At 44.1% G+C, this 17062-nt stretch overlaps 1 protein-coding gene across 3 annotated transcripts in view; it reads right to left on the reverse strand.

Annotated features, from left to right (window-relative positions):
* IGF2BP1 (insulin-like growth factor 2 mRNA binding protein 1) overlaps positions 1-17062 on the reverse strand; it is a 47826-nt gene that overhangs the window by 13148 nt on the left and 17616 nt on the right. For all 3 annotated transcript variants that reach the window (XM_006889327.1, XM_006889326.1, XM_006889325.1), the window contains exons 3-5: positions 5141-5189; positions 4467-4518; positions 1534-1597 (exon numbers count right to left, since the gene is read on the reverse strand). In XM_006889327.1, coding sequence (XP_006889389.1) covers positions 1534-1597; positions 4467-4518; positions 5141-5189 — 165 coding nt within the window. The remainder of the gene's footprint in view (positions 1-1533; positions 1598-4466; positions 4519-5140; positions 5190-17062) is intronic.

Consider the following 17062-nt stretch of genomic DNA (forward strand, 5'->3'; position numbering starts at 1 on the left):
GGGGGGGGGAGAAAATGTGCAACAAGTGAATGGAAATCCAAGTTCTCCATAAACATTCCTTAAAATCTCAGTTAAAATAAAAAACTTTTTTAAAAAGAGTAAAATGTGACAGAAAAGGTCTAATATATATGAATAAACTCAATTTCATTATCTTTCTTTAATGACTCATAGCTGACTCTCCGGGCTTTCTGAGACTGTAAATCACACTGGAGGATATTATCTATCTTTCTCCCTTGGGGCCACTGGTGGATTCAAATCATCAGACATCCCACCTTAGGGCTAACAGCACATCTCCCTTCAAAATTCACCACCAGGGCTCCCTGTATATGTGTATAAATCATTAAATTCACAAAATGCAGTCTTATTCTACACCAGATAGTGAGAAGTACATTTGTTCAACCAAGGTGTGCAGGAATTAGAATAATGGCTGAGACGTTAGATGGCATTCAAAGGACCCTAAAGCAAATATAAAGTACAGGTATGGTGACCAGGGTCAATGTCAGATAACCCAGACTTCCTCGTGTTTACTTACTAATTTGCCATGTAGTAGGGATCTACTCATAACTGAGTCATCCATGGATTTTCAGAAACTAAACTGCACAGAAGGAGATTGCTCATCTGTCTCCCGAGGGGAGTCTGAGGTGGAGTCAAACTGCCTGTCTTTGGGTTGGCAGCCCAACTCCTTACACACAAGACAGCAACTAAAATCACCACTTGCTATATAATTAATCTGTAGTGAACAATACTTTTTTTCTTCCACGATCACAATTTTGCTTCTAAGTATTAGAAGGATCTATCTCTCTCAACCCCACACCATCCTACTGAATCAAAACGTCTTTTCAAATTTCTAATTCCTGACAGGGAGAGGGAGAGAGGGAGGGAGAGGGAGGGAGGGAGGGAGGCAGGGGGAGAGGGGGGAGAGGGAGAAGGAGGGGGAGAGAGGGAGGGAGGGGGGAGAGAGAAAGGGAGGGAGGGAGAGGGAGAAGGAGGGAGAGAGGGAGGGGGAGAGAGAGGGAAGGAGAGGGGGAGAGAGAGAGAGAGAGAGTAGAGCTTAAGTGTGCTTTCTTACTTATCTATTACAAAGAGATTTATCTAGAGTGAAAAACATATGTGAAACTACCCATTACTATTAGTAAGAAAGCACAAGACTTTGTTTACTGGTTAATCCATTCATTTTGGAAATGGAAAAAAAAATGTCTGCTCCCCTGTGGAACAGTAGTGGATCCCTTTAAAGTCTCAGTTTCCCTCACTATCACTAGATGGCGCCATCATCACAGCAAAGGACCCTGGAGTAGCCAGCCACAGATCTGAAAAGCCAAACATTTTTCTCAACGTCCTTGCGAAAGTCTTTGGGTTCCTCCAATCCTCGTAAGTTTCTTGGCCTTTAAAAATCACTGAGCCAAAGGATAAAAAGGAGACATAACCTTGAAACCTTTCATGATGTAGCCTGCGGTTGACTGAGAAAGTATCAAGAGCCTGGGCCATGATCCCTCCCCAACCCTACACAGAGCCCCCATATCCCGGCTCACTCACTGTCTGGTCTGCTCCCTGTTGGAATAGGTGACGTTAACCACTGCTGTCTCGCTTTCGGTGTTCACTGGCAAGGAAAAGAGACCAAAGTTAGAGCCGTGATAGTTGACCACCATCCTGATTACTTCCCTCAAGGAGTTTTTAAAGCTCCCTTTTCCAGCCTCCCATGTTCTATGTTGACAGGTCAAGAAGGCATCTAGCAAACTATCCAGTGTTCACAAAGTGTTCGAATGAAAAGATCAAACATCTAGGCTGTTTGTACCAGAGTTAATGGAAAAGTAGTATTAATCTTTTCTTTCTTTCCCTTAGATTTCCCCACTCAGCTCTGGATACACAAGAGGGTATTGGTCACCATATCAGCAATTCTATTCCCTACTCGGAGAAAATCAGCCCATACTGACAGTTTAGTAATCTATGTAAGTAAACACTCCAAGAAGTATGTACAAAGATGGCCTAAAAAAAAAACCAACACAAAATACAACAAAAAAATGGGTTGACAAATGAGAACTGTCTCCATATTCTTAACTTTTCCAAGAAAAATATTTCCTGACATCTGTATTCCAATATCATGGCTATGGAGTTTGACCATCATAATTTCATAACTCAATTCAAATTTCTCTGCTGGCAAGCTGGAAACAGTGGGTTTTCAGGAGGCTGTAAATCACACAGATTATCTATCTTTCTTCCCTTGTCTAACAACAGAATGAGGCAATCTGCACATACCTCTCACTCTAAATTAATCAAATTAACATTCTGCTTTATATATCCATGCCTTTGGAATCTCCTGGACTCGACCAAGGAGCCCTGGTGTCTCAGTGGCTGAGCACTCATTTTCTAACTGAGAGTCAGTGGTTTGGATCCACCTGCCATTCATGCCATGGATAAAAGAGATGTAGCAGGCTGCCTTACTGAAGATCTGAATCTAGAAAACCCTATGAAACAGTTCTACTCTGTCATATAGGGCTGTCTTTTATGAGTCTACACTGACTCAATGGCAGTGGATTCTACTTTGGAGTTCTGGACATGGTGGTATTTGGTGCCTGATCAACCTGGAGTGGAGAACACTGACACTTCCCCCCTAAAAAATGCTTCTGCTCTATCTATACACTGAGGAAAAGGCAACTGACCACAATCTTTCAGTGCAGTTGCTGGCTTAAGCCCTGGCATTCATCAGGAGTCTTACCACTGCAAATACAGCTGCGAGTGAATCCAAAAAACTGTTGCCTTCATAGAACTTACATTCCTTTTTTAGTTTTTATTTTTAATTTTTTATTTTATTATTTTGTGTGAGCATACCATCAAATCAGATCTGATTGCCCCTCCTCCTCCAGCAAAGCATCTGGTGGATTCAAACCAAGTACCTCTGGATTGCAGTGCAGCTTCTTGCCACTAGGCTACCAGAGCTCCCTAGAACTTACATTCTAGTAAGAGATAAAAGAATATATTAAAAATGCAAATTATATAGAATATTAGAAGATGACAGGGAGCTGTCTGCCTAGTGGCAAGAAGCTGCACTGTAATCCCAAAGGTCTGAGATCACCAGCTGCTCTGCAGGAGAAGGATGGATTAACTCCTCCAGTGCATTTCCTGCCTCTGAAAATCTGCTGGAGGGTACACAACAACAACGGTACACACAACATGGAGAAAATTTTACATAGGGCAGGTACAGTATACCTTCTTGGGAAGTGAATTTTGAGTCGACTTGAAGATTGATTCCCTAACATTTAACAAAGTTCAACTGTTTCTCATCCTGATCTCCCCAGGTAGCAAATATGGTGCATTACAACTCCCTGGTCATTCTTGTTATTGTGAGGTGCTGTCAAGTCTGCCCTGTCCTATCCTGTGACGTCCTCAAAATCTGATACACTTGAGCCCATTGCCACAGTCACTGTGCCACCTGATTGAGGGGCTTCCTCTTACGCCGTTCCTCCACCTTCCCAAGTATGATGTCCCTCCCCAATGAATTGCTTCTCCAAGCAACATGCCCAAAGTATGTGAGGTGAAGTTTAATCGTCTTTGCCTCCAAGGACCACTCTGGCTGTACATTCACCACACATGATTCTTAAGTCCTTTGAAACTAGTGCAGACTCCTGCTGGGACTCCCAGATCACTGTTCTGTCTTGCCTTTTATTTGTCCAAGAGTAACTCAGTCTAAGCTGGGCACAGGTGAATCTTTAGTCTCTGGCACTGCTAACAATTAGGCCACAGGATCACAGGAGAGAATGCTGGATTGATGTGGCACTTAGCCTTTGAACAAATTAGTATCCTGATTATTTATAGTCCTTTATAAACGCATCGCTTTCCACAAAAAATCTGGAGATGAACATTTAAATCTCAGGTAAGGTATTACCTTTTCATTTCTTAAAGAGCTCCAAACCCAAATTAACACTTTGTCCACCTAAAGACCAAGCTATCTTACATCCAATCACTATTGCTTCATATTTCATTTACTTTCAACCCCTCTGAAAACATCTCGAATTTTAGTAAAATGGATTTCTCCATTTGTTTATAGCAAAACTTTTGTGACCTAAAGTTCTTTTTCTTTTTCCCCTCCTCATTCTGTCCCACTTTTAAAAGATTTTTGACTGTCCATCAAACTGTATTTTTTAAAAATAAAGACAGAAATAAATTCATTTTTTTAAAAAAATAAATTCATTAAAGGAAGAAACATAGAACTATTATCAAGGTAATAAATTTCCCCTATTTATTTTTTTCTCTTAAGCCTTTGGTTAAATATATGAGAAACCAGTTGCAGACTGAGCAGCAAAGTTAGAATCCAGTATCTGTAACCTCTCTTCCTCCCACATGGATCTCCCTCCAAATTATACCCTTTCTTCTTTGGGTCTTCCAGTTACATTTGATAACAAGTCAAAGGAACAGAGCAGGTCCCCTAAACTCCTCCAACACCCAGCCCCTCATTCTTGCCCTCACCTTACCTTGCTCACAATTCTCTACTGTACCATACTGAGCCAGAAGACTGTCCAGTACCTGAAGGAACACAGACAAAAAGGAAATGTACTCTCAGCAACCCAGGAGCTGTCACAGAACCAGCCACTGGACAGCTTTCACTCCACAGCACTGAGACACACAGACAGAGCGTTCTTATTAACCTGCTTAGTTTGTCTTTTGGGGGATTCAAATGCTGATAGCAGCACCCACCAGTCAAGGCATATCTTTGCAAGCAAGTATACAAACTCTGCAATAAGAGCCACAATATGGAAGTCCACTTGGGCCACCTGGTCCCTAAAGCATCTTGTACCATTCACTAAGTTTGGGATTTTTCAGGTGGCAGGTTTTTTTTTGTTTTGTTTTGTTTTATTATTTTGTGTGCGTGTTCCGTCAAATCAGATCTGACTGGTACAGGAGGATATTGCGCCTCCTTCTCCGGCAGAGCATCTGGTGGATTCGAACCATGTTCCTCTGGGACGGCAGTGCAGTTTCTTGCCACTAGGTCACCAGAGCTCCCCAGGTGGCAGTTTTAGGTCAAGGACGAGATTCCAGTCACTCCACCTCAGCCTGATCTCAGACCTAGGAGGCCTCTCACGTGACCCAGACTTACTTTCCAGTCTACCCTCCCCTAAGCCCATTAAATGTTTCCAAAAAAACTTACCTCCCAACGGAGCTGAGGTGGAATATTTCGGATCTGAATTTTTCGACTCCTGAAAGTAAAGAAAGAAAAGAATTAGAGAAAGCTCTAGATACTTTAGGGTTAAGTTTATTTAAATTCTCACCATTAAAGGAAGGAAGACAACGAAACAGTATAAACTAGGTAATAAATCTCCCTATTATTTTCTTCTTTTTAAGCCTCTTATTAAACAGATGAGAAAATAATTCCATATTGAGTAGCAAAGTTAGAATCCAGTATCTGTGCCCCCCCTCCTTTCCTTTGGAAGAAGGTCACATGAATTTTCCTCCAATCAAAATTCTTCCTTTAGTGGTGGGAGTGTGTCAGAGATTGTAAAGATAGCACAGGATAGGACAGGGTTCAGATGTGTTCTTCAGCTGGTCACTCTAAGTCATACTTGACCTGACGGCACCTAACAACAAGAAGGATTCAGGTCATCAGGAGTGGCCAGTCACTGGAAAAAAGACATCAAGTTGGGAAAGGGAGAGAGGTCTGAGAAAGCAAAACCCTTAACAGGACGGGACTGACAGTGACTATAACAATGACCTCCAGCAGCTCAGAGATGATGAGATGGGGCAAAGTTCACATCTGTTGTTCAGGGGTCACTGTGAGTCACAGCCAACTAGACAGTACCTCACAACAAGGATAAGTGACAGATATTGACATAAACACACAAACAACCCAGCAGGAAGCCCCCACCCCTTTAATTCTTTTGCTATACTTTCTCAGTACTACCTTTAACATGCCTCTTAAAATTCTCATTTTCCCTGAAGAAGGCTTTTAGTACTGTCTCCAGGGCAAATGGTCACTACCCAAATCGATACTCTAATTCCTGGGCTTAAAACAGTTACATTAACTTGATCAGTGTCAATTACCATTCTACATCTTTGCATATTTTTGATCAAACTTGGAGGTTAGGGACTTGATATACTGAATTTCTAGTGGAGTGGGGAACACTGAGCTGGAAGCAAGGAAATGTATTTTTAGCCTCATAACAACAGCTTAAATCCTTGATTAAGTCCCTTATTGTAGGCTCAGCCTCCCCACCTGATGATATGCAGTGGGGACCATGTAAGTTCTTGCCAGGTTGTAGGAAGCAGAAGAAGGAATGTTAAACTATAAATGTTTCAATCTTGGCTGTGTCCTGGGCCAGCCAACTCCTCTAACTCCAGGGTCTTCAGCAGTAAAATGAAAACTGATGGGTCTCTAAGGTGCCTTCCTATTCTGCAATTTTTACAATTCCAGAGTTTTTATAATTCTGTAGAGAGTCCTTAACTTTGAATTATACTAAAGAAACTGTAATGAAATAATGTAAGGGGAACGAAGGGTACATGTTAAAGAGAATCTTTATTTCTCTTTGACTCTAAATTGGTCAGTTTATAAACACTACTGAGGAAGAAAGTTTTTATCATTTTACTTGGCTCTAAAATCAACATCCCGAACAGTTAAGAAATCTAAAGATGCACTGCACTGAGAAAATATGCTGTCAAGGACCTCTCTAAGGTGGTAAAGAAAAATGTTTGTTTAAAGACTAAGGTATGCTTAATCCAAGCCATAGTATTTTCAATTAGTTTTTATGCATCTGAAAATTGGGCAATGAATAAGGATGACAGAAGAATCAATGCCTTTGAACTGTGGTATTGGAAAATACTGAACACTCCATGTACTGCCAAAAGAACAAACAAGTCTGTCACGGAGGAAAGTGACCAAGGTGCTCCTTAGAGGGAAAAAATGATGAAACTTTATCTCACATCCTTTGGGCATATCCTCAGAAAGGGCCAGTCCTGGGGGCAAAAACCTCATGGCGGGAAACATGGAGTGTCAGAGAAGAGGAAGACCCTCCAAAAGATGGATGGACATGGTCATTTTAACAAGGGACTCAAGCCTATCAGAGATGGTGAGGATAGTGCAGGATTCAGATTCCAAACAAAACAAATGCAGTTCAAGTTCCTGGAATTCTACCAAGAAACCTTCATGTGGGAAGCTGTGGTGGTCTAGTGGGTAAGGAGTTGCAGTGCCAATCCAAAAGGAGGCAGTTTTTAATCTACCACGTGCTCTTCAGAAGAAAGATAGAAAGACGGGCAATCTCCTCTCATGATATTTAAACCCTCTGAAAACCTGATGGAGTACCAGCTAAGTTGGTTCCAATTCAAAGACACCTACATAACAACCACCATCTTATCAATTATTTACCAAGAATGATCCTCATAGCATCTGTCCTGATGACAAAATAGCTGTTCCTGTTGTAAAGTGCAGTGGAGCTGACTCCCAACTCCTACAGATCCTGTGTACAACAGAAATCCACCCTAATCTCTCACCATCCCCACAATCTCCACTCACAATGAAGGTGGCCAACCCACTCACAAAGAAGGGTCTAGACCACTGGCAGGGAGCTCTGGTAGTAATTCAAAAGGCTGTGTGTCTCCGGCGGTTGTAATCCACCAGAGGTTCCTTGAGATGGGTACTCTCCTCCAACAAATGTTTACAGCCTCAGAAACTCAACGGAAGGTCACTGGGTAGGCACCTATTTGATGGCAGTTAGTGAGACCAATGGTAGACTGTGAACACTGATGACCCTAATACAGATAACAAGGGTCACCCAAATCAAGCACCCTCTACCACCAAACTCTAGCCTAGAAAGAGTTGTCTGGGAATTCAAACAGGAAAAGGGCTAACTTAATTCCAGTACAGTCTAACTTGAAGCTTACTCTTTCAAGATGGTCCTTTAGTATAATCTAAGATCAAAGGTCAAAAATTCCCTCCTACTTTAAAACTTCCAGTTTTAGGGGCTTTCTTTTCTGGAGGGCTAAGGGGTAGGGGGGAGGTGGCAGTGGTGAAATCAAATCTCAGCTTGGGATGTTAATCCATATCCTGAAAGCAATGGCAGGCAGATCGTCTGGAATGTGAGGAATGTTCCCAGAGAGGAGGAGGGAACGGCCACCCAACCAATGGAAAAAAAGACATCCTGGTCACCCTCCTCCACCCCTAACTGGCAGAGACTCGCCCATCCCTCTAGGGCCACATACCCGCTCTAAGAACCCACTCCAGGCCCCTCCAGGCCTCCTCCCAGAAAAGCCCCCTGCCCGGACTAAAGCTCAACATAGAGGATGCTGGAAAACAGAGTTCATGAAGAATTATTTCTTTTAAATCTCTGGCCTGGTTTCCATTAAAGTGTGGTGCCACCTAATTTTTTTCAGACTCAAAGCACATGAGGCTACATTGGAAACTAACCAGTATTCTCCTCCTTAGGACCTTTGACTAACTCATTCACTCCACAAACATTTGTAGAAGGCCTAGCAAGGGATGAGCACAGACAGTGACCTGAGCAAGCTTGACAGATAGCTCTGTTTCCTGACTTCTTAGATCTAACTCTGCTTCGTTCCGTGAAAAATTAATAATTTTGTGAGGGCCTGAAAAAAATAAGGATGGTTCAGATTTTTTTACCTGTTCAACTGCTAATAGAAAAGGATGGTGATTCCTGTCTATACACAGGCATCTCAGAAAAATTTGGCGATCTATTACTGAAAACTTGGTCACTGAAAATCCTATGAAGTACAGCTCTACTCGGACACACATGGAATCAACAGGAATCAGAATTGACGTGGACAAGAGGTTTTTAAAGAGATAAGGCAAGGGTACTATGGTGGTGTAATGGCAAGAAGCTGCACGGCAATCTTGAAGGTGTATGGTTCAAATCCACCAGATACTTTGCTGGAGAAGGATGGGTAATCTCCTCCTGTGTGATTAACTGCCTCTGAAAACCCACTGGAAGGTCAGCTATGAGTCAGTTCTGCCTGTATGGTAAGCACCAACAAGGCATGCACAGTGTCTCCTGGAAAGTAAGCTCTCCAGGAGCCTGAGGTGTCAAACATGAAGCATGAAGAGGCAGGTAGGCAGGGCTGACAATGAGCTGCTAACCACAGTAAGGGGAATAACTTAAGAATTTAACAAATGGGGAAGAAAATAAATAGCCAGTATCCCTGTGTGAAGCCCCATTTCCAGTTCCCACCCCCCCACCCCATGGTCTGGCCTGGGGACCCACTCCAGCAGGGAAGTAGGCCAGCTTTCATCAGTGTTGAGCAGTGCCTTTACCCTGCAGGTGCCGGCTACACTCTCAGCACTTTCTATGAGCACAGAATTCCTAAACCCCAACACTTAGAACAGGAAAGAGGCTCTCAGAGGTCTATAAACCCTATAGCTGATAAACCTGTTGATTGAAAGAATGAAACTGCTAGCCTCTGGTAATAAATGCAGTGGTTACACCCGCATAATTATTTTCCTGGGTGCCAACACCCTGTGGTTTCTCGTGCACTCTGCCTGCCTTGACCCGCAGACAGCTATTCAGCCTTAAGGGAGCTTACTAGAAACAACAGCTACCACTGGGGACCCACTGAGCACTGTCAGGGCCAATCAGGGGCACAAGGGTCACAGGGCCTGAATGAGCAGGCTCTCCAAACCCAGGAGAGAACAGAGGTTCTCTCTAGCTCAGTTCTGCAACCAGGGAAGGGATCTTGTTAGATGCTATGGAGTCAACTTATAATGACCCTATACACAACTGGTGATAAGATTCTTAGCACTGGGCCAACTGGCAGCATCATAAGAGAGGGAGAAGAGATTGAGGTTGTTAACAATTTCAATTTGCTTGGCTCCACAAGCATCATCACTCTTGGCACCAGCAATCAGGAAATCAAAAGATAAATTGCACTGGAAAAATCTGCTGTCAAGGACTTCTCCAGAGAACTGAGAAGTAACGATGTCAGTCTAGAGACTAAGGTGCATCTGATCCAGGCCACAGTCTTTGCAATTACTTGTTATGCATCAGAAACCTGGGTGGCAAACGATGACAGAAGAATTGATGTCTGAGTTGTGGTGTTGGAGAAGAGTCTTGAGCACACCATGGACTGCGAAGAAAACAAGTAAGTCTGTCTTAGAGAGGGTAAAACCAAGTAGCTCCTTGGAGGCTAGGATTTTGAAGTCCCGTCTCACATACTTTGGGCATGTGGCCAGGAGGGACAGATTCTTGGAGAAAAACATCATGCCCAGAAGGGTGGAGAGGAAGACCCTGGACTAGATGGTTTGATACAGTAACGGGGGTAATGGGAATAGGTAGGTTGGAGTCAGTAAGACTGGCTCAGGACAGGGCAGGTTTCAAAGTGTTGTACATAAGGTCACTATGAGTCTTAGGCAATTTGACCGCAGGTAACAACAACAAAAACAATATACATAATGAATCAACACAGTCTCATCCTGTGATATCCTTATCATTTGTTATGGTTTAGACCATTGTTGCAGCCACTAAGCCAATCCATCTCATTGAGCTTCTTCCTTTTTTTTTTTTTACATTTACCCTAAATCCAAGAAGTTTTTATCCAGGGACTGGCCTCTCCAGATAACATGCCCAAAGTATGTAAGACAGAACTCTGAAGTCTTGAAGTTAGACACTGCTTCAAAGACTCAGGAGTTGAACTCGGGCAGGGGAAGGTGGAAAATTCTTCCTCTGCAGGAAGCTCAGCCATCTTTTTTATACTCAAGAATTCAGACAAGTCTCACAGACCTAGACTGATGCCATAAAGACTTCAGTCTAAGCTCTGGCCTTTACCATAGTAGAGTGTTGTTAGGCTTAATGACAAATGGCAAATCCTATCAAGAATTTCTATTTAAACTCTTAAGAATTTATGCAACTATTATGGGGACCTGCCACAAAAGACACCACCTATTATTCTGCAAGTGATTAATTGCATCATTCTATAATTCACTGAAAAAGTTTCTATGGAATACTGAACTAGATATTATGACTTTAAGTGGACATTTAAATATTAAAGCAATTATTGTTAGTGTCTTACTTAATTATACTGTGATTTTTAGAGTCCTTGTAGTTTAGTCATACGTGCTGACATTATTGTTCCTAACTTTTATGTATGCTGTTGTTATGACTCCTAGCATTATTCTAAATAACAGAACCTTGCCCTATCCTATACCATCCTACTTTTATGTACGTTAGTTACTGTTCTTCTTAGGTACCATCAAGTTGACACATCAGGACCCTATGAACAACAGATCTATCCTATGCCATCTTCAAGATCTTGGATATGCCTGAGCCCTTTGTTAAACTTACTGGTCAAACCACTGAAGGTCTTCCTCTCCTTTTTACTTTCTACCTGTCCCAACATGAATCTTTTTACAAGGACTTGTCGTCTCTCCTGACAACATGTCCAAAGTCTATTAGATGAAGTTTCCTTTCACTATCCTTGCCTCTAAGGAATCCTGATTACAGTTCCTCTAAGCCAGTTTGTTTGCTCTTTTGGTGGTCCATAGGACATTTAATATTCTTTTACAACACCACAATTTAAAGGCATCCTTATTCACTGTTCAACTTTCAGATGCATAGGAAGTAACTGTGGCTTGAATCTGGCACACCTTTAAAGGACGTCTTTAAAGGACATCCTTGCTGTTTAGAATTCTGGAGAGCTCCTTGACAGATATTCCCAATGCCACAAATCTTCTGATTTCTGAGCTACTGTTACCATGGATGTTGATTGTGGATCCAACTCAAATGACAACTTGTATATGGTTACATGTTTCTAGATAATAAAAAGGTTTTCTTTAGGGGGAGGTTAGGCAGGAAGAAAAGTGCAACAATGAATGACTAGAAATCCAAAGTCTCTGTAAAACTTTCATTAAAATTAATTAAAAAATGTTTTCAGGAGCTCTGGTGGCCTAGTGGCAAGAAACTATACTGCAATTCCACAGGTAGTTCGCTGTTCAAATCCACCAGATGCTCTGCTGGAGGAGGGGCAATCTCCTCCTGTACCAGTGAGATCTGATCTGATGGTACACACACACACACACAAAATGAATTTTTTTTTAAAAAAGGTTATTCTAGCTCACCCAGCTTTCAAGATCAACAAATATTAATGAGACTGAATCGAGGGAGTTTCTTTTAATTTCATTAACAAGATTCAGGCCCTGGAGAGGGGTAGGATGGGATCCTTGTCTGAATGGGGCCCACCCCAAGGGCAAAGTGCAGGCTTCAAACAAGGAAGGAAGGAAGGAAGCTAAACTGACTGAAGGAATGGGATTTTTCTAAACAAACTTGTTCCTTCTTTCACCTCCACTCCAGGAGTGGAGGGTGCCATCTTCAATTATCTGAAAGGCCTCACCCCTGTCCTAGAGTTCAGAGTTCCTTTAAACCAGGGTGGGGCAGCCACTTGAAGATAGAGAAGAGGTCCATAGCCTGGGGCCCCATTCCCAAGAGGCCCTGGTCAAACCTGGACTTTCATCTCCAGGAGAAAAAAACTAGAATTAAACTGAGATCTTTGGATTAGATCTTTTACCTCCACCCACTCCTTGAGGCCATGCTTCTATCTAACTAGCTGACTCCACGTGTGGTCCTGGTCAAGCCTCCTCGCTGGACTGGTTTCTTACATTTGGACACACAAAGAACGGGATCATAATCAGTCCAACTCTGGTCAAGCGGCAGGGGTATGACTTTACTGACTAGACATTTAATGTTTCATGTCTTCAAACAGGCTCAACTTGTGTTCATCTAAGGTTGCTGTATACTGTCCAGTCAAAACCCACCCACAGCAGACCCTCCAGTGGGTTTTCTGAGGCAGTAAATTCTATTTGAGGAGACTGTCCATCTTTCTTTCACTGAGCAGCTGGTGGACTCAAACCGCATGCTTTGGGGATTGCAGTGCAGCTTCTTGTCACTACTAATTCATTCACTTAATACCATGGAGTCAGTTCTGCCTCACAGTGACCCTGATTCACAATTCCAAAGCTATAGATGGCACAGGACAAGGCAAGGTTCAGATCACTAGGAGTCATTGTCAAACGGAGGGCACCTAACAACAACAATACCCAATTACAAGGCAAAGAGATTGCCCCTCTTCTCCCTTGGAACCACTGGTGGTTTTGAATCACCAAAATAGCTCAGGTTTTGGATTATCCACCAGAGCTACCTAAAAGTGTTTTTGCTGTTATGTGCAATCTGAAGTCAGAACTCACACCAAACCCTCCAGTGAGTTTTCAGAGGTAGCAAATGGCACAGGAGGGAAGTGCCAATTTTCCTCCTACGGAGCAGCTGGTGGATCCAAACTGCCTGCCTTTTGAGTTAGCAATGCAACTCCTTACCACTCGGTCATCAAGAATTCTGGTGACCACAACTTTCCTCAAAGTTTTCCAGGAATGTGTGTAGCTACACATTTGTTGTATTTTCTTAGGACCTGATAGATATATGCTGTGCTCAAGTGGTTCATACATGGCTTCCTAAACTTTTCATTTCATTTAAGTACTTATCATTTCAATTTTTCAGTTCTAAATTTTATGAAATCTAGATACAGCTCAATGTTTCCCAATGAAAACTTAGCTACTGAATTGGGAATGGAAAACATATTCCAGATTTCTAAGACTTTCTATTGGGTCAGATATATATCAAATTCATAATACCTTTTTCTCCTGACTTTTTTCAATGAGGTTATTAGGGAATGTATGTGACACAGGATTTCTTAACAGACACTGCTGGACACTGATGAGTGAGATAGGTATGGCTTCTGCAACCACAATTAGGATGGATGGAGGGAATGGGGGTCAGAGGGGGAGTGGGAAGAAGTGGGTGATCCTGCTAATTTTTCAGCTCAATCAAGGATCCACCATGCAACCCCATCAGTAGTTTCTCCTAGCGAGAATTCTGCGGGTCATTAAAGACTTTCTAAGAGTGCCAACTTTTGCCTTCTCCAGAAGATCACCACTAGCCTTGTCGTTCTTCCCTACTCCACACCTCCTTATTCCAACAGGGCGGAGAAGTGGACTAAAAAAATAATGTCCGGGACAGGGCAGACCTGGCATGTTTCAGGAATGGCAGTAGCTGCGAAATGGGGCGGGGCAGGCAGGGGAGGAGCTGGCTCAATGCCCAGGGCTCTGTGCCAGGCTGATCCAGAGGCAGGGCAGCCAGACAGGCAAGCAGGCTGGCAGACAGCGGGCAGACAAGGGTGGGGGCGAGAAAGAATTGACCCAATGGGGGCACAGGACCAGACATCAAGAGGCAGAGATGCCACAAGTAGGGGAAATGTTGGATTGAGGGGTTACAGAGAGGCAGGGACAGCACTATGCATCTGTGATCCCATGCACAAGGTTTTTAAAATATATGTGACACACAAATACTGACCCACGTGTCGAAACCACTGTGCTAACACTAGGCACATGCAGGAGTTCTCTTTTCTATCAGCCTCCTTGGGGAGCGCTTATGTGCATGTTTAATACCATAATCCTCACCTATTTGGAGTCAAGGACAGGGAATCACTAGACTACTTTCATGAACACACACACACGCACGCACACACACCTGCTAACCTGTCACTGGCAGTACCAGTGGAAGAAATCAGATTCAAGCATGTAGGCAAAAGAGGGGTAAGCCTCTCCAGTCTGACAGTATCTTCAACAGTTGATATCCACAGATGGACAAACTGAGGCTCAGAGAAGGAAAAGACAGTCGGCAGCTTTGAAGGAGGCCTAGAATTCAGCTTTCATCCTCAGCTAACAGTTGATGCTCATTTCATCAAACTTCACTGCTCTCTCTGAAGAGAAGTGCTAACACAGCCAGAGCTAGTATAGCACTGATGTCAGGAACAGGAAAAATGCCCATATTCTGTATGGCTAAAGGCATGCCAACTAGTTTGCAGTGAATATGGCTCTAATTTGAGGCACAGGATTTAACTTGTAGAACAGCTAAGTTAATTATGCTGATAATACTTCTGGATGGTTGTCAATATGATTTAACAGCAGGGTGAAAGTGATCCGATTGACTCTATACAGTCACCCCAAGTTCTTTTCTTGCAAAATGGCTTCAAATCTAGGGGCAAGAAAGTACGAAGTTATAAACTGTGGTGGTGGAGAGAATGAAAACCTTGGTGATGAATATTTTGTTTCACTCCCTCATCTAAAAATTAAAGAGCCCTACACATTTTTCTTCTTGTCCATCTGGGCAGCACTGGAGGAAGCCAAAAAGAGAAGCTCTGGGACAAGCAAAGTTATTTTCAGACAAACTGCAAGCCTGCCCCAGGTCAACAGTGATTCATATTCCTCTCCTCTGGAATCTTTCTCTTTAAAACTGAGAGAGGTTCCTGAAGTGGGAGCTGGTGGCCATGTGGGCTGTAGTGTGTAGAGTGGGAGGAGAGAGTCTAGGGATTTAGAAGGTTAAAGAAACCTAAAGTCTTTACTTCTTTAAACGCAAAGGCAAACTATTCTGCAGAGTGTAGCCAAGTCTTCCTGTTAGGGACAGTACTCACCATCTGACTTAGGTTAACAGAAGGGTACAGCCTGGACTCTTAAGTGGCACAAGAGGGGTGGGCCAAGGATGGGGGGGTACAGGCTTTCAAGGGTGAGAGAGAGAGAGAGTGTGTGTGTGTGTGTGAGAGAGAGAGAGATAGGGAAAAAGGGAAAGAGGGAGGAAGGGAGGGAGAGAGAATGCGCTCTGAACACAGTGAAAGGCCTAAGAAAGGCCACTTCCGGCCCCAGTCACATTGGGGATGTTTCAGCTCTCCCCCACCCCAAGCCCCAGTGGTAATGTCAGTCTCAGAAAGCTTAAGAGCCAAAAGGTCTGGCACTCTGGGGCCTAAGGTGCGGATGGAGGTGGAGTTGGGGATAAGGAGAGGCCTGGCTTCTGTCGGGAGAGAATGGTGTGCTGGGAGAATCCACCTCAGCGGGGGAGGAGACTGTGAGACAGTGCGATCAGAAGAGGAAAATGAGACCTGCTTCAAAAGAATTCAGTCTTTAACATTCACAGTTTTAGCACTGCAAAAATAACACCAAGAATCAGAGTAATTCTTGGAAATCAGTGTGGTTCATGTGGATGTGTTAGTTTAGAAGCCCTCTGGATGTATCTCTCCACCAGAGGTTAAAAACCTCAAGGGACTTATTGTCGTCCCTTCCAGTGGCCAACAAAGACCTGTTGGGTCCCTTCTTTGACTAGTGTAGTTAATTCTTAATAGGAATAATTCTTCCCTGACAGGAGTGCCATTGGTAGGGGCAAAATGACTTCTTGGTTGAGATCTCTCCCAGCGCAAAGATTCCGTAGGGGAGGACTAACCATTGACTTCCAAGATGGTCTTCACTCATCCCTACTCAGGACCAGAGGTCAAGCAAGTCTCTAACAGCCAGAGACCTAGGGTCTTGGATACAGAGTTTCACTGTGGAGGAGAGTGGGAAGCGGGTGCAGGAGGGCAACTGAGGAGAGGTGCCTGGGAAGGTGGCAGCAGCTGAGGGGGGCGCGGGCTGGCAGCAGCTGAGGGGGGGAGGGGAGTCCTCATGAACAGGCAATTGAGAAGATCTGAGCAGCTGAGAGGCAGGGGCTGGCGTCTGCCGGGCCTGTGCCCCTTCCCCCAGCCCCACTCACCTAATGCCGGGAAGGCTGAGCACTGTCCTTCCATCCCAGCCTTTGGGTGGGCTGAGTCTACAGAGTACAAGAAAGAGGGCAGAGGATGTCCTCAGAATGCCGGCCCCATCCTCACCTCACCCCCCCGCCCCGCCCCGCCAACCCGTGCTGCAGGACTAGCAACAGCCTAGAATACACTGCCTGCTGCCAAAGCGCCCAGTTACCCTACTCCAAGCCTGTTGTGCCCCTGAACTGCGGAGTAGGCCCTGGATGGGGAGGGGACACGCACCAGAGGCTTTAGGGTGGGGGTGGGGACCAGGACTTTGCCCTTTGTCTTTTTCTCTCAGGAGCCACCGGCCGAAACCCGACCCCCAACAGCAAGCCAGGCAGCTAGTGAGGGGTAGGCTCCCCCTCTGGGGTCCTTTAGTAAATCCAGACCCGACCTCCCTGTGGTCAGGGCTGTGACTGAGGTGGTCCTGTGGGGGAGGGGGCTTCCCGCCTGCAAACAGGCCTGCAAGCATTTAAGTGGGAAT

Source organism: Elephantulus edwardii, unplaced genomic scaffold (assembly GCF_000299155.1).
Source record: "Elephantulus edwardii isolate Elephantulus edwardi_28Jun2011 unplaced genomic scaffold, EleEdw1.0 scaffold00077, whole genome shotgun sequence".
Lineage (NCBI taxonomy): Eukaryota > Metazoa > Chordata > Mammalia > Macroscelidea > Macroscelididae > Elephantulus > Elephantulus edwardii.